Source organism: Macrobrachium nipponense, chromosome 44, assembly GCF_015104395.2.
Source record: "Macrobrachium nipponense isolate FS-2020 chromosome 44, ASM1510439v2, whole genome shotgun sequence".
NCBI lineage: Eukaryota > Metazoa > Arthropoda > Malacostraca > Decapoda > Palaemonidae > Macrobrachium > Macrobrachium nipponense.
The window spans coordinates 43868597-43892891 of record NC_087221.1 but is presented as its reverse complement, the minus strand read 5'-3'; the positions used below and the strand labels follow the sequence as shown (position 1 = coordinate 43892891).

At 42.5% G+C, this 24295-nt stretch overlaps 1 protein-coding gene across 4 annotated transcripts in view; it reads left to right on the top strand.

Moving 5' to 3' along the window:
* The window catches only part of LOC135204256 (rab GTPase-binding effector protein 1-like), an 81566-nt gene extending 57722 nt beyond the window's left edge, over positions 1 to 23844 (top strand). For 3 of the 4 annotated variants that reach the window (XM_064234379.1, XM_064234378.1, XM_064234381.1), the window contains 15 exons: positions 345 to 488; positions 608 to 758; positions 1024 to 1154; positions 1299 to 1384; positions 1951 to 2141; positions 2325 to 2569; positions 2844 to 2993; positions 3148 to 3293; positions 9527 to 9620; positions 10151 to 10261; positions 10428 to 10495; positions 11047 to 11224; positions 19737 to 19889; positions 20800 to 20877; positions 21377 to 23844. In XM_064234379.1, the coding sequence (XP_064090449.1) occupies positions 345 to 488; positions 608 to 758; positions 1024 to 1154; positions 1299 to 1384; positions 1951 to 2141; positions 2325 to 2569; positions 2844 to 2993; positions 3148 to 3293; positions 9527 to 9620; positions 10151 to 10261; positions 10428 to 10495; positions 11047 to 11224; positions 19737 to 19889; positions 20800 to 20877; positions 21377 to 21544 (2094 nt within the window). In that variant the 3' untranslated portion in view covers positions 21545 to 23844. The remainder of the gene's footprint in view (positions 1 to 344; positions 489 to 607; positions 759 to 1023; positions 1155 to 1298; positions 1385 to 1950; positions 2142 to 2324; positions 2570 to 2843; positions 2994 to 3147; positions 3294 to 9526; positions 9621 to 10150; positions 10262 to 10427; positions 10496 to 11046; positions 11225 to 19736; positions 19890 to 20799; positions 20878 to 21376) is intronic. The other variant, XM_064234380.1, reaches the window with a different exon arrangement.
* Positions 23845 to 24295: the final 451 nt, after the last annotated feature.

Here is a 24295-nt window from a genome sequence, read left to right as displayed (position 1 = left end):
CTGCATTAATATAACCTTCGTAGAGGATTAGTGCCATCATTGCACCTCATGTGGTGTATGTAGGATTTAATTGAGGATCCTTGCAGTGTCCTTTCATCCCCAGCGGCAACCTCTTTAATTCCTTTTCCTGTTCCTCCTTTCATATTCTTTCTTCCATCAGACTTTCCAACCTCTCTAACAATTGTTTCATAGTGCAACTGAGAGGTTTTCCTCCTGTACAACTTTCAAACCTCCTTATTGTCAATTTCTGTTTCATTGCTGAATGACCTCAAAGGTCCCAGCGCTAGGCCATTGTCCTGAATTTTATATTCTATTCTATTCTTGATATAACTTGCTTTTCGCAGCTAAAAGGTGTGAGCAGCACTCTGGAGGCAGAGAAAGCATCGCGAGCTGACCTGGAGCTTTACACTGCCATCCTTAACACGCAGAAGACGGCTCTTACCGATGAAGTTGATAGGCTGAGGACCCAGCTTGGAGAACTTAGGCAGGTTAGTGAGATAAACATCCAGTTTAAACTTGTTTTGCTGTTATTTGAGTATTTTAAAATTTCTTGAGCAAAAGTACCCTTGAAATTACAGGGATCCCTTCCCTTAAAATTACTTTGCAGTCATACGAAACGGAAAGGAGGCAGCACAGAGATTTGAAGCACACGTGGCAGCGTGCAAACGACCAGTTCTTGGAGGCTCAGCGCCTACATCTGGCAGACATGAGAAGACTGCAGGCTGTTCTTACATTTGATCAGCAAAAGAAACTAGAGGGTGACTACTGCATGATTTTGTTTGAATTTATTGTTGGTAATTTTTGTACAAGGTTCTAGTATCCTGTTTTGATTGATATTCTGCTGTGGGTATTGACTTATTATTGTGTGTCTGTGATCTCTTTATTTTATGTATGTTATTTAGACATTTACACGATGGATAAATACTTCATAATACCTGTTACATTTTCAAGACTGTGTGTGTTACTCTGTGTGTGTGTATCTCTCTCTCTCCTGTACATCATGTTGAAATATCAATCTCTCAGATTTGCAGCGAAGTGAAAATGGTGGCAATGTCTCCGAAACCAAGCCAGAGGTGAAGCCATCATCCCCACATCTGTCCACCCACTCTCCAGCTTTCATAAAACGTACTTCCTCCCCCCTGCTTGAAGTGGAGGTATGTCATAACAGATTTTAGCCTCTGGTTTTTCAAGATGCAGTATTGTTGATATTGTAACACTTTCATTGTTTATGAGAGGATAATTTAACATTATTTGGCGTCTGTAGTCCTTTGAGTTTTATATCTGTTGTTATATTACAGGAAGAAGATGATCGTGCATCGGTTCTCCTTGACTTAGAGGAAGAGTCCATTCCACCAACGTCCACCACACCCCATCTTAGCATCTAGTAAGTTTGCAAGAATCTGTCAAGGAATTTTTAGAAGTTTGCTGATTTTATGACAACTCCATTATTCTTTTTGTTTTTTATTATAATTTATTTTTCAGTATTATTAAGCCATCAGATTGTGTGCTGTATTCTAGTTTTAATATGCATAAATCTACCAAATTTAGATTTATTTTACCAAAGCTGGAATAAACCCATCCTTGAAGTTAAGAACTATATTGCCATTGCTTTCATGGTGCTGTACATACTATGTACATATATAGTTTTTTTTCAATGCTAATGTCCTATTCCTTTTCATTTTCCTTCAAGGGGTTTATTATATAGTGTGTCTTATATGGGATATGTATACAGTACTAAAAGATCTTTTTAGCATCCTTTTGACCCCAAAGTAATTTACTTTTGGCCTATAACTTTTGATCTGTTCCATTTAGACCTTTCTTATGTTGCTGTCCATCATCTTTAGTATTGCCTTGCCACAGTATGTATCTTCTGCTAATGAGTGAACTTTTCATTTTATAGTCAAATGACTTGACTTGTATAATACTTTATAATCTCCTTTCATTTTGCAGTGAACGTCCAGGTAGTCAGCAGAGTGATGACCAGAGCAGTGAAGCAGAGCCCCATACCGACCAGGTTGACTCGACAGATGGAGGGCCTGGCGGTGCAACAGACAGTTTGGCCCCTAATACCTCCTTAGCAGAAAGATTCAGTCCTGACAAAATGCCACAATTAACAAGAGACCAACAAAAGGCTTTAGCAGGTAAATGTTATTCATATGTTTACATTCCCCATGGGTTTGTAATGCTATCAGTGTAGGCTTTACTTAAGGTTCTTTGCAGTATCCCTTGTATACATACGGTATTCTATTCTGTGTTTACGTTAATTCTTTCCGTTGAGATAAACTGGTACTATTTTTTTTCTCTTATGGTTTCGTCTCTTTAAGATATGACTCCTGATTCCGAAGGCGTTGCTCAGAGCGAACCTGTTGTGTCGCCTGAGGATGACGATTATATAGTTGTTGATTTTTCTGGTGGATCGGGGGCAGGGGTGATTTCTGGAGGTGGGGGAGGAAGGCGTGTTGTCAGTGAGACCGAGTGGAACCTGCTTAATGAAGAAATCCGGAAAGCCAGACTGCGAATGGGACGATCTTGTCAGCTGTGTACTAATTATCAGACAATGATGCAGAAGGTCAGTGGTGTGTTGTAAGGAAAACAGTTGGCTGAATTAACATACTTATATTTAATTCATATCAAAATTTCATGCCTCAGAACAATAAGTAATAAGATTGAAATATACATACAGTATTAGTGGCAATTACGTATTGTTGTTTTTAACTGGTAGAAATGTCAAAACTAATCTTATGTCTCATTTATTTTGTACAGCAGGATTGAGACATTTAAAAATAGACATTGATAGGAAATAAATTGATGTATGTGTGTTATCGGATGTTCATTTCTCACAGGCTCAGAGTGACCACCGTGAAACGGAGAAAGAGAGGATGAAGTTAGAAAAAGCTCTTGAGCGCTACAAAGATGACCTCGAGCGTGAAGCGCGTTACAGGCACGTCATGGAGGAGAAATGGCAGAACATGGCCGAAGAATACGAAAAGAAGGTACAGTTATTTGTTAGGAACATCCGTACTTTGTGAAAAATTAGAAAGTCTTTGATATCTGAGATGTTGGATTAATTGAATGTAGGCTGAAATATTTTTAGATGTTACAAGGGGTAACAAGGCAACTTACTTTCATTTTAATTCTTCGTTGTAGGTAGCGGGTGTTGCAAGCATTGTGGAGGGTGCTACTAGTAAGCATAATGAGGTTGTTGCCAGATTCAGGGCAACGGTCACCAACCTTCACGACCAGCTCAGAGCATTGACTGAGAGAAGAGACGCAGCACAGCAAGAGTTGACTAGGTTTGTTCAGTATTTTCTTTGAAGCTTGAATTACATATTATCATTATTCAGAAGATGGAACAAGCCCACAGCGGCCATTGACTTGAAATTCAAGCTTCCATAGAATAATAAAAATACAGAGAATTGTACTGAGGTTAGTAGTGCTCTCAGACAATGTTACATCCCGGATGAGAGCAATTTCCTTTTATATTTTTCATTTTATAGAATCATTTAACATCTATGGGAATACTGACTTATTATTTATGACAGCAGAATATCTCTGCGATGAATTAGTCATTGTTCATATACGAAACAAACCTTCGGTCTTAACATTAGGATAAATACTCAGCGCCAGCTGGAAACCAGTAAAGTTTGAAATAATTGTGTACGCAAGGGACTATTGGCATCTGTGCTTGGTCACAAGACCTGTGGAGCCACCCACATACCCCTCATTAACTCGTGACCCCATTAGTTATTTTCTTACCGCCTTTAAGTGAGGACGTGTTTTGCTCCGTCCTTTTAAAGCCGGTTTTGTTTGCCACCTGTTGTTTTCAGTTTGTTGTTTGGAATTCCCGGGTATGTGAACTTGAAGCCTTCTCATGCTGCGAGACTTCCTGGATATCACAAGAAGCAGATAAACGCCCTATTATTTTCTTCGACAGTTTCGACTTTGAAGCACTCATCGTGTAGTAGTCGTAGGTGAAGAAACTCTTAAGGTACGGTTAATTCGTTACCTGTGCTTTGGAATATCGCATATTCAAATGGATTGCCTGTAATCCAAAGCTTTGATGTATCTGGATGTGATTTGGGAAGTGATTATGACTAATTGTGCTCCTTTCCCTGCGGGGAGAGGTGCATTGCCGTCTTGTTTTCGTTCCAGATACGTGGGTAGAGAGGATGCAGGTGTGCGGTCGGCGTTAGGCTTATCAGGAGAACCAATCCAAGAAGGACAGTTGGTTTGATGTATAACGTCGTGTTGCCACCCAGGATCCCTCGTGATGGTTGTCCCTTTTATCCTAAAATGCACTGATTGGTGGTCGGATGAGTCGCCATCTGTAAAGAAGATAGCGCAACAAGGCAGCCTTTAGGTCGGATGAGTCGCCATCTGTAAAGAAGAAGATAGCGCAACAAGGGAGCCTTTAATGCCAGGTTGCTTTGCCTACGAGAATAACATCAACAGCCTTGCACTTCTGGTAGGGTGCTGGCTTCGCATTCAAGATACTCGGTGACGTCATAAACATGGTGACTGCCATGACGTCACTTCACAGCTGCGGCCCACACGGAGACATGCTTCCATTTTCATTTCGGGGTACAAGAGTACTTTACAACTATGCTTTTGGATTGGAAGTTTTTAATGCACATTGTTTTTGAGAGAAATTACAAGCGTTAGGAGATATAAGTCACATAATGGAAAAGAGACAAATCTCTCCTATGTATCCTTCCGCTTAGGCGTTATCAAGCTTAGGTGACTGTCTTTGATGCCAGTGCGTTTTCCTGCCAATCCTGGAAAATAGGGACTTCGTAGCTGATCCTAGAGCCAAGAGGAGAAGTTTCTTCTCAGTCTTCGAGCCAGGATTGTTACATCCCTATTATATGAAAGCACAAGAAGTAGTTGTAATGGTCGAACAAGTGAATGATGGAAAGTTAGTCTAGTGTGGCTGCTGTGAAGAGTTGGAAAAGGCTAGAATCAGGGACTTCGTAACTGATCCTCGTGTCAAGAGGAGGAGAATAATTTCTTCTTCATCTTCGAGCCAGGACTGTCACATCCTTGTGAAGTAGGAATGCCACAAAAGGTTGGGTCTCTTGATCTGGGCTGCAAGAGTACCATAAACAGCCTCACACTTCCATCAAGCGTGTTGACGTCATGGCCAAAACCGCTTGCAATTGGTGGTAGTCATGACGTCACAGCCTACTGATTCTCGATTTACTTCGCTGACTCCAGAATCTAATACGATTTCTGACTCATTGGTACACACAGAAATAAAGAATAAAGAGGATCTAGAGGTGAAAATGGCTAAGTAAGACAAAGAGAAAAGGCGTGATTCGTCTTCTTCTCTAGATGGTGTCATAGCTAAGTTCGATGGCATCACTCAGTGTACCAGTCAAGGTTGGAGGATACAGGATTTTGTGACTGATCCTCGGGACAAGAGGAGGAGAGTAAATTTTTCTTGATCTTCGAACCAGGACTGTCACAGCCAAATCAGCAAGAAAATCAAGAAGTCAGTGGCTGGTGAGCTCAGAGCAATCGAACAAAGCCGTTTACAAGAGTCCGAACGAGCGAAAGCGTCGACGGTCGCTGGGCTAGCGGCCGACGGGGAGTTGCCAGTGGTGACTACAAAGAGTCTAAGAGAGACTACAATGCCGTTGCTGAACTTGTGGTTGTAGCCTAGCATGGATAGCCCAAACTTTCTTGAACGGGTTTACCCAAACCTAAGTCATTTAGTTTCTAGATTAAGCTAGTCTATACTAGCCTAGCCTAGTTAAGTGTACATCTCGGATGGACTTAACCTACCCTAAGTGATGGAGGAGTTAGCCTAGCCTAATTGGAAGTGTTAACATAGCCTAACCCAACCAAACCAGGGTCCTAGCCTAATTGGAAGAGTTAACATAGCCTAACCTAACCAAACCAGGGTCTTAGCCTAATTGGAAGGGTTAACATAGCCTAACCTAACCAAGCCAGGGTCAACCTGGTCTTGCCAACTTAAAATAAGTTAGTCAATTCTTAATTGACTATACCTACTTAGACTAGTCCAAGTGGTTGTTGGCTAAGTTAACCTGGAATCTGCAAATGGGTCTCTTCCATACTGGTCTAGTTTCTATATTGAAGTCATGAACCTAACATGGAGGGTTCGAGATTCAGTTGGCTAGAGCAAGGCATTAGTACCTCATCATATCTGGAAGGGGAAAGTGGGGAGTTTCCCATTCTTTAAGAGTGAGGTAGGGTGAAGTGACGTTGGGTACAATTCTGGGCTAGGTTACTCGAGAATAGCACCATGATGGTTTCTGGCAATATAGGGTTTCCCCTTGGAGGGTAGCATATTGAACATATGCCCGTATATTGTAACAGGTCACCGCATAAGGTGTTTCGTGGTTACGATCTTAGTTTTTACAAAAACATTTAGCTGTTTAATAGCTCTCCTAGGGCTGAGGGCTGCCCTGAATGATTGGATATTATTTACGTGTCTAGGAACCAATTGGTCACCTAGCAACGGGACCTGCAGCTTATTGTGGGATCCGAACCGCACTATATCGATAAATTATTTTCTATCACCAGAAATAAGTTCTCTGATTCCACGTTGGCCGAGATGGGAGTAGGACCTCAGACCACTGGTTTGGCAGATGAGTGCACAAACCAACCGTCCAGCGAGGAACTCGTATAATGGAAAAATCATGTAATAGCTGTCTCGGGTTTCACCCTTCGAGGAGCCTGAGGATTCCATTTGCGATACTGGGAACAACCTGGAGGTTACGCAAACTCTAGGTTCTACCTGTTCTGCCATGTCCTGAACAGAAGGATGGGTTCCAGTAGTTAAGGAGGACCCAGGATGAGTGACTGATAAAGTTTATCGTAGCACAATCATCGCTACCAAGTTCGTGTGGGGAAGAGGCACCACAGATAGGTAGAATTAATATCTCAAGGTCTGGAGGTTGACCAGTATCCCCTTTCGAACTAATAGTTCTCAGATTTAGGGTGTAAAGTGTCACCTCGGACGTAATACTACTCCAAAGATTGTTAGCTCATATATACAGAATGACTCTTTGGTCATGACTGCCTGTATAGTGGACGTTTCTGTCAATTAAAGGCATTCAGTCAGTGGACAATGATGTGGAGTGGTTGTCAGAACAGAGGGAAGAATCTCTGTAATTACATGCATGGTGATATACATTGGACTGGTGATTGGGCAGGTGAATATTGCCTCACACTGACTAATCTTCAGATGAATCAGGAGCAGTGAACTGGATGGGGCACATAAGAACTTCGATCTGATAAGTGATAATATACTCTGTATCAGAGTAGCATTGACAGACTACCACCAGGCATATACATCAGTCACGTTACAGGAAACTGACCGTGGAAGGGGGGTCTTCCTCTGACCTTGGTAGAGTGGGAGTACTCAATAACCAGGGTTTTGACGTAGACTCAAAATTAGTCTAGAACATCAGTTCCAATTGGCTGCGGAATCCGAGATAATGAGTCAATGCAGCACAGGTCATGTTGACAGATACATTTCTTAGTCATGCTCAGTACGGTGTGAGTATGTGTGAGGGACCTTCAGCAGGGCTGGCTTTGACTTGTCAAAGTACTTGGTGGTTATAGAAAGAACTACGTCACCTAGAACATTAAGGTGGTAGACGTAAAGGAACAGGCCAAACAGAGGCGATAGGTCAAGCATACTCCTTGTTTGTCAAGTTGCACCAATGAGGTTATACAGAAGAGAAGGTCATCAGAGGAATATGGGCCTTCCGGCATTTAAGAACATACCTGTTAAAATGATCGTGACGGTTGGTCTGTGACTGTATTGAAGCTGAAAATTGAGCAATTTTAAGGAGGTGTCTGTCTGTTCATTGAAATTTGAGAGTGGGTTCTTTGTTATGAAAACCACTTTCAATTCCTGGTATATATATATATATATATAAGGTTGCCCAGAGGTCCTTGGACACAATTTCCTTGGGTCCTTTGGTGGCTGCTCAACAAATGGTGTAACTCATCCAGTACCCCTGGCGGGTCAGTTGGTATCTTGTCTAAGATGATGCTATGAATGTGAAATGGAGGACTTAACTGGCCTCTTTCCTTTTCAAATTTCTGTCTCCTTCTTTACTTAGGGCAGTAAGAAGAGAGTACCATCATAAGCTGGAATGGACAAGGTACAGGTGAGTGAAGTGGCCATACTGTTAGGGTTAGTATCAGTAAGATACCTAACAGTAGCAGGACATTCCTCTCTCTAGCAAGGGGGAGAGGAATAATAACAAACCTACATGAGTGGATGAATTGGTTTGTTAGGGGAACGGATCTTCTTATCTTCCTTGGACGCAATGAACTATGACACTGTGTAAAAACCCAGAAGTCTGACTATGATATTCATATGTGTCTTAGCTTCGGAAATACTGGTCAGTTGTTTCGTAGAATTCTAGTATTCAGAAAACTGATCAAAGGTGGCAAACTCCCAGTTGGTTAATAGTACTTACCTCCCACCAAGAGTAAGTCTATCCTAATGTTAAGACGTAAGATTTGTTTCGTATATAAACAAATGACAAATTTTTAACTAATTTGTATTTTTCATAACTTACAAACCTGAGGTCTTAACATACAAAGGCCCACTTCTAACCACCCCTCTATCAACTAACCTGGGTTGGAAGAATAACTAACGAGTTAATGATGGTATGTGGGTGGTTCCACATGTCTCGTGACCAAACACAGATGCCAATAGTCCCTTGCGCACACAATTATTTTAAGCTACCGGTTTCCAGCTGGCGCTGAGTATTTATCCTAATGTTAAGACCTCAGGTTTGTAAGTTATGAAAAATACAAATTAGTAAAAAAAATTTTCATTTTAAGTTTATATTTGTATTCCATTACATATGATTCCAAAGTCAATTTGAGTCAGATTCCAATACATGGATGGTGAAGATAAAAAAAAAAAAGGAATCTTCATTTATCTAGAAAAGGCAGCTTACTCTTGCGCTGTACAGCACAATAGTACATGTAGAGTTACCTTGCCCTGTACAGTAGATGTACAATAACTCGCTGGAAAAACTGCCATGCATGACCTAATATTTTTTATGTGATTAACAATATTCTTTTCATGTTTGTGCACACATGAGAGAGGAGGATGATGAAGAGAATTTCATCCTTTCTGTTTAGGAAGGGAACAAATTTTTACTTTTTATATTTTAGCAGCTACTAAAATACTACATAAGTACTTAAAAAGTATTGTTGGATTTCAGTTTATCAAGAGTGCATTGTTATCATTTTGCAAGCTTGCTGTTTTGGTATCGTTTTAAACCAGAGTGCTTTCTTTACTGTAGTATGTACAGAATTGGAAAAATAAAAAGTAAAGTAAAAATTACACTTTGGTCAGCTGAAAAGTTCTATGGACAATGTGATTTGATGTCATTGAAGTTCCAACAGCTGTAAATAAGATGGTAATGTCAGAATCTCAAAAGGTTGAATAATGAATTAGTATTGCTTTCAGTTTAATTACTTAAGAACTTATTAATTTAAAGACTTACTAATTTAGTCAACTTCCATCCAGGTTGCAGAAGGAGAATGATGAATTAGTCGGCAAGCACAGCCAACATTCGCAGCAACTCCAAAATGAGATTATTAATTTACCAGATAATATGGAGGTTGGTTCAAAGTGTTTTAGCAGAATCTTGAAGACTATTAAGTAATTGAATTTCACATTTACTGTACTTATTTGTCATTAAGTTCCAAATATCATTTGAAGTTGTTTCAGTTTAAAGGACATGAATTCAGTTTAAAATTAAGTATTTTGATTGATACCGTAGGATTAGTTCTACTTTGTAACAGACAAGTCCTCTTGTTTTACTTCTGTTTCCTTACAGCCCGTAGAGGGTTAGTGCCGCCAGTGCACCTCAGTAGGCATTACTACTTAAGGTTCTTTGCAGAATTCTTTCAGGCCCTAGCTGCAACCCCTTCCATTCCATTGACTGTACTACCTCTGTTCAGATTGTCTTCCATCGTACTTTCCACCCTCTCCCCATTATTAGTTCGTAGTGTATATGCAAGGTTTTCCTCCTGCTATACCTAGCTAGCAAACCTCTCTACTATCCATTTCAGCCCTGAATGAACTCATCATAGGTCACAGCACTGGGCCTTGGGCCAAAATTCTTTATTCCATTCTGTCTCCTCACAGGACATGCACCTTTTGCTTCTTCGGTATCGAGAAGACATCATTGCAGCTAAAGTTTCGAAAGAGCATCAAGAAGAAACTCTGAAATCTCAAATTCTTTTCTTGAAGGATCAGGTAAACTGCCTCTTCTAATTTCATCATAGTTGATGCAATATATTTTCCACTGATGACCTAAGAATTGCCACGCAATATAAATCTACCTTTATGAAATTTAGAAAATCTACTCTGTTCACCAACCCAGCAAGTATTCCTGGCCATAAGATTTTATTCTATTTTTCAGGTTTTAGCTGAGCAGCATGAGAAGAATACTATGGAGGATAGATTGTCAACTGAAATAGACCAGCTAAGGTAAATAATTTTTTGTTTTGAAATTTACGTAATGTTTGCATTACTGTATATCAGTGCGATGGAGAGTTGTATACAAGATACTGAAACTTTAGTGAGTGTGCTACTTTTTGTGGCCTGGTAAATGACATTCAACTTAACAGGCACTTTGGGGTTTTTGCTTTCTGATAAGTAACAGAAACCTTGTATTGTGACCTGCAATTCCACTTAGTCCCTAACTTAAGCTAACTTGTATGTTACACACAAAATTCAGTTCAAGAGATTTATCTAAAAATGTATCACATTTAAAGTGATAGCATAGCAAATTCTAACCATAATAATGTAGCTAATAATTTCAGAAGTTTGTTAAATTGAGGTGTTATTTGTAAAATTTTTGCTATTATTTTTCAAATTTTCTTATTTTGGAATGCAGTGGAAATGCATAGTTAAATTTTCAAAGGAGAGTATCCTTTGATTCACAAGCTATTCCACTATTCATGCCATACTGTTATGTGTTTTGTTTGCATTGCCTTATTTTCATCAAATTTTGACATAATTAATGTTGATGTCCACAGGGAGAAAGTTGCCACGCTTGAAAGTGTGGAGAGTCAGATGAAAATTGAACGGCGCAATCGACTGGAAACCGACACCCAACTGAGGGAGATGGAAAACAGACAGTCTGAAGCACAACTCAAGAGCCAGCAGATAATCTCTGCTCTAAAGACTCAAGTGGCAGAACAAACGCAAGCCAGGGTAAGTGGGAATTATTATAATTATTATTATTATTATTATTCAGAAGATGAAACGTGTTCGTATGGAACAAGTCCCATTGACTTTAAATTCAAGCTTCCAAAGAATATGGTGTTCATTAGGAAGAGGTAAGACAAGATAAAGGGAAATACAGCATTGGGTGTGTTGTATTAATTTGTTTCTTAGAAACTTAAGCATTGAAAGAACAAGTAAGTAAAAAATACATCCAGTTGAAGATATTTTCATTTTGAAGTGTCTCTTGGAACTTTAAACTGAGGTGTCTTAATGTTACTTGGGTACTGAAAGCTGTCTTTCTATTACTACTGTACAAAGAATGACTAGAGAACATGAAGATACTCTGAGTATGCTTTCTTGATTAACATCACTACTGGCTCATATATTTGTATACTACTTATTCAAACAGGTTTTTCATAAACCCTAAACTTTTTCTATTTGGTTGGGTCAGGTCTTTTAAGAAATGAGATTTTAAAGAATACTTTGCAATGAATATATAAAATGACCACAGTGAGGGTTCATACATTGCAGATGGTAGTGCAGTAGCTACAACCACCATCTTGTCATGTACCGAAAGGTTTAGTGAAAAATGTTCACAAGATTAAAAGTCGTGTAAATAGACCTTTTGCAAGATATGCAAACCTGTCAAATGTCTTTGCAATATTTTCTTTCAATGTAGATATTGAAATAATTTTGGTTGTGTCGGTAATGTTTGCCACAAAACATTTTGAGGTCATCTGTACTATCAATTGTTCCGATACGTAATACAAACCCTCGGTCCTTTAACAATAGGAAGGTAACTAGCGGCAGCTGGGACGGTCGTAAGCTTCGAACAAGGGGAGAACGGTAGTTAACTGCTTGTCCGATCGTGCGCGCGCCCGCGCGCCCGAGAGGTGAAGAATCACTTTTGCTTTCGGCCGCGGGTGTGAAGGACGTGTTCGTCATCGCTCTCTGCCCGCTTCATCGTCGTATGCTTTGTTTATATTGTGTTTTCTACTAATGGTTGGTTTGACTTGAAAATGAAACTGTAAGTACACTGTTTTCATTTTCATTACTTAATTATGAATCAACATGGAGCTATCGCCGTAGAGACGGCGATTTCCGCTCTTTTCATGAATTGAACCCTTGAATTATGTCTCGGTGCCGAGGGCGGGCGCACTCGCGCCGAGTCATGTATTTTGGGCGAAAGTGTGTAATTGAAAGATGTAAGTACTCTTTTTCATTATATTTTTGCCCTGTGCGTTCGTTGCCGAGAGCTTGATTGCGCTCGGCAAGAGCCTCTTATTTTGTATGATAGAATGCAATGAAAGTGGATTCGCAATGCAGTTTTCTTTTCATTTTCATTTATTAATTGCATCAAATTTAATTTTGGATCAATTTCCGCTCTTAACCGCCGGGAATTAATCCTTACGATTTATTGCTGTGAAAGTGAAAATAGCAAGTGCAGTATTGTTCATTTTCATATATATTTATGATAGCATCATATTATTATGGATCAAGTTTCCGCTCTTACCGGGAATTGATTTTTCCCTCTTTAAGTTCTATGAAGTGAATCGCAAGTGCAGTATTCTGTTTCATTTTCATATTACTTTTCACTGCTGTGCGGGGGTAGGGGAAGCGAAGGTCTGCCAGGAAGTCGTCGGAAAGCTCTCCCGCGACTCCCTTGGTATCCGATTCTTCGTCTTCTTTCCTGCCCCCCCGCTCAGCTTCCTCGTATTTTGTTTTTGGGGCTTCCTTCCGTTGCGGGGTGGGGCATGTCTCCCCCCCCGTGCGTGAGGGAACCCCTCTTACTAATCTGTCTGTGCTACCGCAGGTGCTACAGCCGTGGGAGACGACCTTGGACAGGTATGGACCACTGCGGCTGCAGGGCGTGCCTAGCATACACGATCTGCTGCAGCGTCTTAGCGAGGTCTGGGGCGGTGACCTTGGAGTGGTCTCCACTACAACCTTCACGGACCGCTTATGCTTGCTTCCCCCCCGCTGGTCTACACTCCCCTGCTGTGTCGGTGACGCCGTCTGCCGCTTCTAGGGCCGGTCGCCGCCGTACCGAGGAGGGGTATGCCGCCGCCGCCTGTGTTTTCTTCGTGTTGCCTGCCCAGACTTCCGCTGTTCCAGCAGCTCGCCCCTGGACCGGCCGCCAGTACCACGCTGGCTGCCGATGATTCTACGAGGCGATGGCTGGGCCTGCCGTACCTGTCGCTGATGTGGTTCCCGCTACTGCTTGGCTGTCCCTTCTGTGTTTACCGCTACCGCTGTTCCTCGCCGCTCCTGAGCTGGTTGCTGTTCCTGTCGCTTCTGGTTCCTGCGCCTGTCCATGCTGGTCCTGCCCATGGTGTGCTTCCCCCAGTCCCAGGTCCTTCCGGACAGGTGCAGTCGGGCCGTGTTGCTTCGGCAATAGGCCCGACTCCGGCCTGGATGGAGGACCTGACGACTGTCCTGCGTGAGCTGACGAAGAAGAGGAAGGTGTCATCTTCGTCTGTTGCTGCCTCTTCCCCTTCGACTTCTAAGGCCCATAAGCCGAAGAAGAAGAAGGCTGCCTCCCCCCCTAAGAAGTCTCCTTCGGGAACTTCTAAGGGCCCGTCCCATCTCGGTGGGACGGGGGGTCCTTCTGCTGGTCCTCCTGCTCCTTCGGGAGCGGGGCCCGTCTCCCCTTCCGTAAGGAAGAGATAGACGGGGACCAGAGGAGTATCGGTTAGCTCTGGTACTTCCTCGCCTGGTGCTAGCGGCGATGCCGCTACGCCAGGTTCCGGCTCGGTCTCTCGTTCGCGGGAGATCCCGAGTGTACGCCTCTCCCGTCGGAGACCGTGCAGCCAAAGTTTCGGCGCCAGAGTTCGCTCGGCGCCAAGACCACGGCACGGAGCAGAAGGCTGGCGAGAACCGCTCAGGTGACTCTCGCCAGGCCAGCGGCCGCTCTCGCAGCGACCAGCTGGTAACGGGCGTTTTTGTTATTCCCCTAAGAAGACTCCTTCGGGAAACTTCGAAGGGCTCGTCACATTCCGGTGTGACGGGGGGGTTCTTCTGCTGGTCCTCCTGTTCCTTCGGGAACGGGGCCCCGTCTTCCCCTTCTGAGAAGAAGAAGAAGACGGGGACCAAGGGTGTGCTGGCTACCGCTGGTACACCCTCGCCTGGTCTTGGCAGCTCTGCTGCTAAGCCAGGTACCGGCTCTGTTTCTCGTCCGCGAGAAGTTCCGAGTGTACGATCTCCTTCGGGTGACCGTGCAGCCAAAGTTAAGACGCCTGAGTTCGCTCAGCGTCATGACCGAGGCACGGAGCAGAAGACTGTCGAGAGCCGCTCAGGTGACTCTCGCCAGGCCAGCGGCCGCTCTCGCAGCGACCAGCCGGTACCTCGGGTGGACGTGACGGTCTCTGACCGGCCACGGTTTAAGGCTGGGAAGAGGTCCCCCAGGTCCCCTCGACCGACGGTACCAGCCTCGGCTGGTACCAGCGGTTTGACGTGCCGCGAGGACGCTCACCGGTCTCACGGCGAAAGCGAGCTCTGCAGGTCACCTGACCGCCGCTCCCACAGGGACCGGGCGAATACGGGTGACCAGCAGCAGCTCGTCTGACGCACGGGACCGGGGTCGACGTGCTCAGTCGAGCCGCTCGCCACAGGTGAGCGGCACGGCCCAGCCTGCAGATCGACCCCCACCGCGGGTTGGTGATCGGCTGCAGCCCCCCACGTACGCTGGTCCTGCCAGCGAGCGGGGGGGGGAGCGTCAGGTCTGTCTCTCCACTACCTTCAACTTCCTCGGGCTACACCGGGAAGAGCGAGGTAGCTAGGAGTGATCGTGAGAGGTGCGCCGCTCACGAGATCCCGTCACGACGCCGCACGTGCCACGTATGGTCTTAGGACCAACCAGGACGTACGCGCAAGTGATTGGAGGCGACCGTCAGGGGGGAGAGGGGTTGGGGGTAGCGTCAGTTCTGTCTCTCCGATACCTTCAACTTCCTCGGCATACGCCAGGAAGAGCGAGGTTAGGTAGTAGGAGTGATCGTGAGAGATGCGCCGCTCACGATCCGTCACGACGCCGCACGTGCCAGGTTGGTCTTAGGACCAACCAGGACGTACGCGCAAGTGATTGGAGGCAACCGTCAGGGATCTGTTGCTGGTCCTTCTTCTGAAGGAGGAGGGTCCTGGGAGCTGCTCTTGTTGGAGGGACTGGACGGTCCTACTCCTCAAGACGCTGTAACTTCCGAGATTCAGAGTAACTTTACCCAGGTTATTGGACTGATTCGTCAGCACAACGACCGGGGGGAAGGATCGCCGCTCCCACCAGCAGAGCCCATGTCTCTGCTCGAGTCGTTTTGGGGCCCGAGAGGGAACCCAAACCGACGGTGGGTATGCCGCGATCGGAGCTTGCCGATTCTGTCTTGAACCAGAGTCTCTCGTCTCCGGACAAGAAGGCTCTCTCAGTTCTGGCCGGTCGATCAAGCTTACTTCCACCTCCTACTACTGCGACAGCGGCGTTTCTACGTGTCTTCGGACACCGTATTTAAATACTCCTTCGGTCCTCCTGAGAGGTTTTCGACCTCGACGAGGGACTGGAATGAGTCGGAGGACGGTATCGGCTCTCTCCTGTCAGGTGTCGATCAGCCCCACCCAGACGACGTTCACAGTGGCGGCAGACCCTTACCTACAGTGAGAGTTCGTAACCCTCCCTCCCGTGGGGAAACGTTTTCTTTTTCCTGACGATACGTTTATTTTCCCAGACCTCTTGAGAGGCCATCGCCGCAAGGCGATGGCTGCTCCTACTCTTCTCCAACTGCTAGTTCCACTGGGAAGGCGAGCGAGTATCCAATTCCTCCCCCATTCCCTCTCTCCTTACGGCTACGAGGGAAAGGGGAAGGATCCTACAGAGATTTCTCTGTAGGATCCCACGTTGGGGACTGCGCTACCAGGGGGGACCTTTTCGGTTCCTACCTGACGTAAGCCCCGGTCGTTGAGGAGGGATCCTGCCCCATTCTCGATTTTCTACGGGAATCGAGAGGACACCAGCCGATATCGTTTGACGAATTCGGTTGGGGTGGGGGTTTCGCAGAACCCTGGCTTAGAATTAGGAATTCTAAAACGGAATGTTCTAGCGCAATTCAGAGTGTTAGAGTTTTCTTACGATCTCCAAACACTTAGGCGAGACCACGGTCCAAAGTGAGCGAGACGAGAATCCCCGATATGTTACACGATAATCGGGAACCTCGCCTATGCTCGAATTCCTGGAATTTCTAGCATTAGGAAGAAGACTGCTGCTGAAAAGAAGACTATCTACAGTAGGCGACCAACCTGGAATAGAGAAGAACGGACGGGAATATCCAGTTTGGCTGGAACTATCGTCTTAGTATTCTGTTCACCATTGAAGCTTTCCTTCGAGGAAGACTTCTCCTTCACTCTCTTTAATAGAGAACGAAGGTGGTCGATCTCCAATCCTTATTTTGTTTTCTTGAAGGAAAGAATTTAGGATGGAGATCGTTGTTCAGAATCCTACAAATATACTACGTATATTAACCTCGCGACATGATTCTGCTAAGCAGTTGAATGGTCCGAGGGGTAGGCGCATATCCTGGTTATTCTACGGATTGCGACTTAGACGAAAAGTATTTCCTAATTGAACTGCAAAACCCGGGTTGCCTGCAACCTCCCAGGAGTTTCCAGTTTCAATTTTATATACTTATGGTGTTGTCACAACAACACCATTTAAGCTTTTATATTTACCGAAATTCGTTTCGCTTAAATATAATTGCTCGAGCATATCTTTTTATGCTCGTTGGTTCTAGCCGAACGCATTCCTTCGTGGAAAGGATTACTTGGCAACTCAGGATGACGAGTCAGCGACAGCTACTGCGTATTGAATTGCCCGAGGCATTTCAGTATCAGCTGCCGCTTTGATATAGACGGTTGTTTATGTCTTTCTCACCTGCTTTGATTGAATAACAACCGTATCTCTGCCCAACAATCACGGACTTAAGTCTCTGATTAACGGGGATTCTCGCATACATGAATGACCATCTACTGCTGAGAGACGCTAGTATTCATCGTCTTCGGTATTGCGAGAATTTTAAACAGAGATATCTATTCGACTCATCTTTCTGTTTACCGCACGGTAAAAGAATTCTGTAATAGTCTCTTGCTGCATCGTATCCCGATAATGCGAATGATTTTTGCGGAATCTGAGTTTGTCCTCAAAATATCTTGTTTCGGAGGTGTACAATTGTTCATTGTTTCACCCCGGATTAGCAGATGTATTGAAAGACATCGCCTACTCCACACCTGCCAGCTCTACTTCCAAACATTCAGCCCATGAGAAGCAGTTCTTCAAGCGGCCTCCCCTGTGTTTCATTACTGAAGACGCCCCGCTTTCATTGCACACAACGACAGTCAATGAAATGGCGGTTAGCGTTTTCAGTCATTTGTAAGCACAGGTTTTAGAATCTTGAGATTCCTTCTCTCGATTCAGTTTGGAAGACGTAGGTTGCATTCATTGCCTACCTTCGTCTTCAACGTCACATAGTGTTGTTTCTCCTTAAGCTGAGATTCAACGTCTATGAGATTTTCTTGCCATCAGGGACCTCGGTCTTTTGAAGGCAATTGACTTTCGCCTTTTGAGTTTATGCATTAACGAGAATCATCGCCGCGCCGTCCGGCATCGGTGACTAACAAATATTTTATTTGTTTGGTCTCTCAGCATAACTCTTGAAAGGGCGAAGGTCACGTGACTTACCCGGAATGCTTGGACAACTTGCCTCTACTGATTCCGAACCAGTCAGTCGGCAGCTGTCAGAGCGCCCGAGTCAGTTACGAACTATGCTGTGGACTTAGTTCGGTTGTTCCAGAGCAATCATTACTTCGTCTTAATAGCTTGTCAGTATGAGTACTGTACATAACCAACCGTTCGAGAAGAGGGATAGGTCATACGACTATTCCCTTCTTTTCGTCTTAGGTAACTGCATGACTTCTCTTGAGAAGTCAAGCACAAAGGGGATGGGGATTTTGTGACGCTCGATTTCGTACCGATCTTCGTAGCGAAGACTCGGAACCCTTCGGTAACTGACGATTGGTTGGTTTTTCGAGTCCTTCACAATACCCTCCTAATGACGTCACCCCCCCCGCCTCCGATACGAAGGCTATGCTGCTTTGTCCTGTGAAGGTGCGACGGAGCTGTCTGAAGAAACTCGACACCCAGGATGAGTGCGGACGCCTCTTCATCATTCTCTCGCGTTCCGCAAGAACTTCTCCGTGGCGCAGGTAATGAAGGCAGGCGCCTGGTCCAACCGGACCGCATGCACCTCCTTCTACCTTCAGGATATTGCCCACAGTTTCCTTGATCTTTTTCCTTGGGAACCGTGGTGGTTGCTCAACACGTTGTGTAGTTAACCCAGACCCTCGCAAGGCTGAACAGCATCGAGTCCTGGTGTGACCGTAAGAATGGATGAGGAATGAGAGTGTGACTGGCTCCTCTTCCCATCTTTTCTTCCCTCTACCTTTGGGTAGAGGGACACGGTCGTCACCCTGCTGGGTAAGGACGAGATTGCAGGTGAAGCTACTCAATAGAGCACCATCCTATCCCTTTCAGTAGGGATAGGAGTAAATGTTCCACCACTTCCCTCCAACCAGTGGGGGAGGAAGTGGATGCCAAATTGAGACAAACCCATCATTTTATGATTGTCTCTTGCAAACAGGAACAAGTTCTTGCTTGCTGGTACGAAGAGATACGCTTGCCTCTCTCTTAGTACTTGGCCCAGAGGTCTGACCATTGATCCTGCGGTGCACACCCCGATCAATCGGACAGAGGTTTGGATCCCTCCCTTGCTCTTACGACCAGGGAGGCACTACCAGGTTGGACGAACACACCAGTCTGTTCACCAAAAAGACTCAGATTCCTCCCACCAAGAAGTGAGTCTTCCTATTGTTAAGGACCGAGGGTTTGTATTACGTATCGGAACAAATGACAATTTGTCGAAAATTGCATTTTTCCTAACTATACAAACATGAAGGTCCTTTAACATATAGTCCCACCCCCTCATGCCACCCCTCACTCTGCAACTTTTTGCATGGGCCTAAATCAAAAGTGATTCTTCACCTCTCTGTCGCAGCTGGCGCGCGCACGATCGGACAAGCAGTTAACTACCGTTCTCCCCTTGTTCGAAGCTTACGACCGTCCCAGCTGCCGCTAGTTACCTTCCTATTGTTAAAGGACCTCAGGTTTGTATAGTTAGGAAAAATGCAATTTTCGACAAATTGTCATATTATTAGTAAATAATATTTTCTTTATGATCATAGTTGGAATGAATTATGGTTACTTACAGAAGCTATTTTCAACCAGAGCCGTTTATTTGCACAAGGCAGTGCTAATTGCCCCCTTATAAATAGCTGTTTATTTATAAGATTTACATGGAGTACAGGATGCTTATGCAATACCTTTGATTTATAGTAGTACTTTCCATAGATGTTACTTGTAATTTCTCATTTATTAGAACTGTTACTTAAAGACTCTTACATATGCGTTCAGGCTCGTCTGGAAGCAGAGGTGGTTGAACTGCGAGGTCGGGTTTCAACGTTGCAACATGATCTTGACACCTCGGAAGCTGTGCAGCGAGACTTTGTCAGGCTATCCCAGTCTTTGCAAGTTCAACTCGAAAAAATACGTCAGTCAGACAAAGAGGTGAGTGCTGTTTCTCTCTACTATTTCCTTCCTTCCCTCACTTTGCATTGTTATTATTAGTATTTCCAAAGACATTAAACATGTTGTGCTTTGTTAATCACTTGAATATAGTGAATAAAGGTTTTGCCAAAGTTGTTTTGTTTAGTAGTCGCAGATCTTTTGAAGTTTCATTGATAGTTTTTTTATCCATTTGGTTTGTCTATGACTGGGCTTGGATAAAGAGAGGCTACTGTTATTTCCTGAAAACTATTCATAGTAGTTTAGCAGTAAAATGAAATATTGTGTATCCTTCTCGTCTAAAATTCATGGGGGGGCGGTTAGCATATCTGCCTGAGTTGGGCTTTAGGAGTACTTGGTGACCCTGGGGAATTAATAAGAACTAGATACACCAGGACAAGTTTTGACACCAAGAAAGAAGGATAGTTGGTGAGAGACCAGCTGGGTGAAATGGTGTCCCCAATCCATTTTACATGTGGAGACAAACAGGAGAACACTGCTTCAGCCATTCTGTCTTGAGTTTGTCTATTCGAAGCTTGAAATTGAAGTGTTTTTGGGAGGCAACAGACAAGAGTCCATAAATTTTGTTTACATATTGTAAATTGAAGGTAGACGAAAGGGAAATCCTTTTCATCATTGGTTTTGGTCTTGTGACATCTTGGTTATTTATTTTGCATAAAATGGTGATTTAAATAATTTATAGTAGCTGGCAAACTGCCATTGGCCCTTTAGGTGTATAGTATTTCTTAAATAAATGTTGCATCTTTCTACTGTAGTAGTACTTTGATTTCACTTCTGCATAATAATGCAGAACTGTATACAGATATAGAAACTTACAAATTCTGGTAGGAACCTCTGTAATTTCCTGCATTACACCTTTTGAACCTTCACTGAATTTTTATTTTTTAATTAGGTCCGATGGCAACATGAAGAAGATCAGGATGAGTGCAATAGCTGTAGGCAGAGATTCTCAGCTATGGGGAGAAGAAAGGTGAGTTATTTTATATTATCTATATAATTGGCATTATAGTCCTAATTAATACCTTGTGGTAAAACATGATCTGGGAATTTTTCAGTGTTGTTCCAGGCTTCCTAAATTCATCAGTTAAGGGATGTGGACAAGTGTTAATTTGTAATTGCTTCAAGGATATATATGGTTTTGTAAATAGGTTTCTTGTTTTATTATTTCATTTAAATTATTTTTACATACTTTACCAGGTATCACAGAATTATTGTATGGCTGAGTTATCCAAAGAAATTAAAAATGTCACTTCAATAATAATGTTAGGTAATCATTCCTATATATAGATTTCCTGTCTTTTTCCTGTAGTCAGATAAATATTTTTGAAATGAATCTTGCATCTCCATTATATAGTTTTTACTTCGAAGCCAGTGGTACTTAAAGCTATACAAAGGAGAGGTAAGTATTTACAAAATAAATCATAAATTAATTATTTATATTTTTCTTTACCATGGTTTTTTCACTTCAGCATCACTGCCGACACTGTGGAAAAATATTCTGCAATGAGTGCGTCAGCAAGACCGTGCCGAGTGGTCCAAATCGACGCACGTCAAGAGTCTGTGACGTGTGTCACACTTTACTAGTACAAGATGCTACTCCCTACTTCAGTTCTGAGCCTCCACATTCACCCGACTAACCAAGTCCCTGCGGGGAAACAAGTTGAAGTAGATTTTTAAACTCCAGAATTTTATTGGTATCTGTTTTTATTTATTCGTTTTTAGGTGATTTTACCATCGGATAAATATCGTCCCCCTGAGGGTACATGGATATGCTCGGACGTACATTTCAGCACTTTTCCAACTTAATATTTTCCATATAGTCTGTGGACTTTACAAGAGTGTGGTGTGTTTAGTTTCTTTGCAATAAAATTAGGTTTTTAACCATATGATATGAAACAAATTCTGCCCATTGCTTGTTTCTGAAAAGTCGTACCTCCCTGTCGAGTTGTCACCACAATATAGTGGTTGACAAAATTAATGTTCCTAGGAACACTGTTTATGTATCAAGAAAATTGTTTTAGAGCGGCATATGTAAATCTAATGCTGATGGCCAGGGGCACCAGGTATTGTTAGAGATATATAGTGTAAAACTTTTAATTTATACTTATGGTAAAACAGGAGTGGTACCATTACTGTGACTAAAACTAAAAAATTTTCATTTAACAGATCTGTTGTTGTACAGTGTAGCATCTTAAGTTGGTATATTGCATCGTTGCTTTTGTTTTCTCTAGGCTAGTCGACCACCTCCGTGTACAAAGTGTACATTTCTGTAGGTAAGAGTTTTGGAGTCAGACCTGTTCTTGTAGTTATAATTTGTAACCCCTTTTAAAAACCTCACTAGCCTATATGAAAATAGACTTCTTTTATTCACATGTTTTATGCATTGTCATTTATGCTTACAAATAGGGGTCCAGGTTTTGAAAATGGTATACCGCAAGGGCTGCTATTTGTAAGCCTGTCTGAACATATTGCTGTCATGCAGTCTTGGAAATTTTATAATGTATGCATCTTGTGTGCTTTGCCAATATTGTATTTAATAACTGCTTTGGAGATTATAGTGGATTTCCAACATTTAAAAGTGAACGATGTTGCTATTCCAGCTATAATGACCGTAGAAACATATGAGGAAAATTAGCAATGAGTCTGAAGCTTTATTGACAAATCTATTTGGGGTTTGCCAGTCCTCAGTCAAAGGAACAAGCAGAATTGGTTTTAGATGAAGTCTGGGATAAGAGGCAAAGGCATGTTTTTATCAAGGATCACTCAGTGTTGGGGTATGTCACACCTCAGTACTGTACAAGGAGTTGCAGGCAGGAGAGGTTTTAAAGTCGTTTTTTGATAACTTGATCATTTTAGGGTATTGAGAAAGGATTGCATAGCACTTTGCAAGGAGCAGCAATCAGAAAAGGTTTTAGATATTGTCTGGCAGTTTGAGAAAGAAGATTGTCTGGAGAGGATTACTCAGTATTGGTTAGAATTGTATTTTAGACTGGAATTGTATTCTAGATTGAAAATGCTTCATGTGCCAAAGGATACATTAGTAGTGAACTCTTTTCTTAGTGGATTGGTGAAAGAAGTGTTGTGAGTCAAATGATGATGCATGGAGAAATTGGTTTTTATCTTTGGGTTACTGTTGACAGAAATAAAAGTACTCGGTGAAACTATTCAAAGTTTATGTGTAACATATAAATTTACGCCGTGTTTTAAAGTAAGGGTGACTGTGGCTGCCGTGGCTGGCATTGTACATTTACCAAATACTATTGTATTTTTTTTCTTTATCGTGCACCTTTTCCCTTTCACATCTTGTAGATCAAATAATATAATTGATATTATAATCTTTTAAATTTGTTATGTATTGTGATGTATATAAATTGTATGGTTTTGATTTAAAGTCTTAGTAACAGACTCAGGTGTTTTATGCAAAATGAAAAGTTGTGTGACAGGAACATATATACCGAATTACATAAATACATGTACAGTCTTACATACATAGTTATACATACACCATGCTAGTAGCTTTATGAGTGGAGGGTCATTATATGAGTCTGTTAAATATTTATATGCACCAGGGAAAATCATTCCAAATATTATATGTAGAAATGTGATTGGCGAAAGAGAGAGAGAGAGAGAGAGTGAGAGAGAGGCATACCAACCATATATTTGATACTATGATAAATTGGTTCCTAGATTTGTACAGTTACTGTTCAGTTTTTATTTTTAGTCCCTTTCATTTTGACTGCTGCTTCTGAATTAGATTTAATTTAGGAGTCTCATTATCATTTTAGTGCGTGTATGGTCATTCTGTCATTTCTAATTTTGAATTACTTTTGAGTCAAGTTAGAAAACTTTCATATGAAGCCATTTCATTGATTAATAACTTTGTTTCATAATCCTTGTTTTATCTCATGTTTTAATCCAATAAAAACAATATTGTTGATGCTGCATTCTTCTTCTGAATTCCTCTTACTTCATTTTTTAGCAGTGTCGTGGAGATGCTGAAATTGGATTTAAGTTAGGAATGCATTTACTTCAAACCTGTATTTATTCTGAAGGGAATTTCACTCTCATTTTACTCTATTTTTTGAAGGGTGGGAATTAAAGTATGTTTATCCTTTTTAATTTTCCAAAGGGAGAACTAGAGAACCCCTCATTTTGAAAAATGATTTTGTTTCCAAATCTAAGTCAATGATAAAACCGTGTGAGTTCATAGGAAAGTACTTGATGACAAGTTGCAAAGTATGTATATAATCAACAGATTTGACAGTCTTATAAAATATCTTGAATAACAACAAAAAACTTATTAATATTAAACTTGGACAATAGAATGTAATTCCCTTTTCTGTATTCAAATTCATTTAATTTCTTAAGACCTGGCTGACAATCATGTA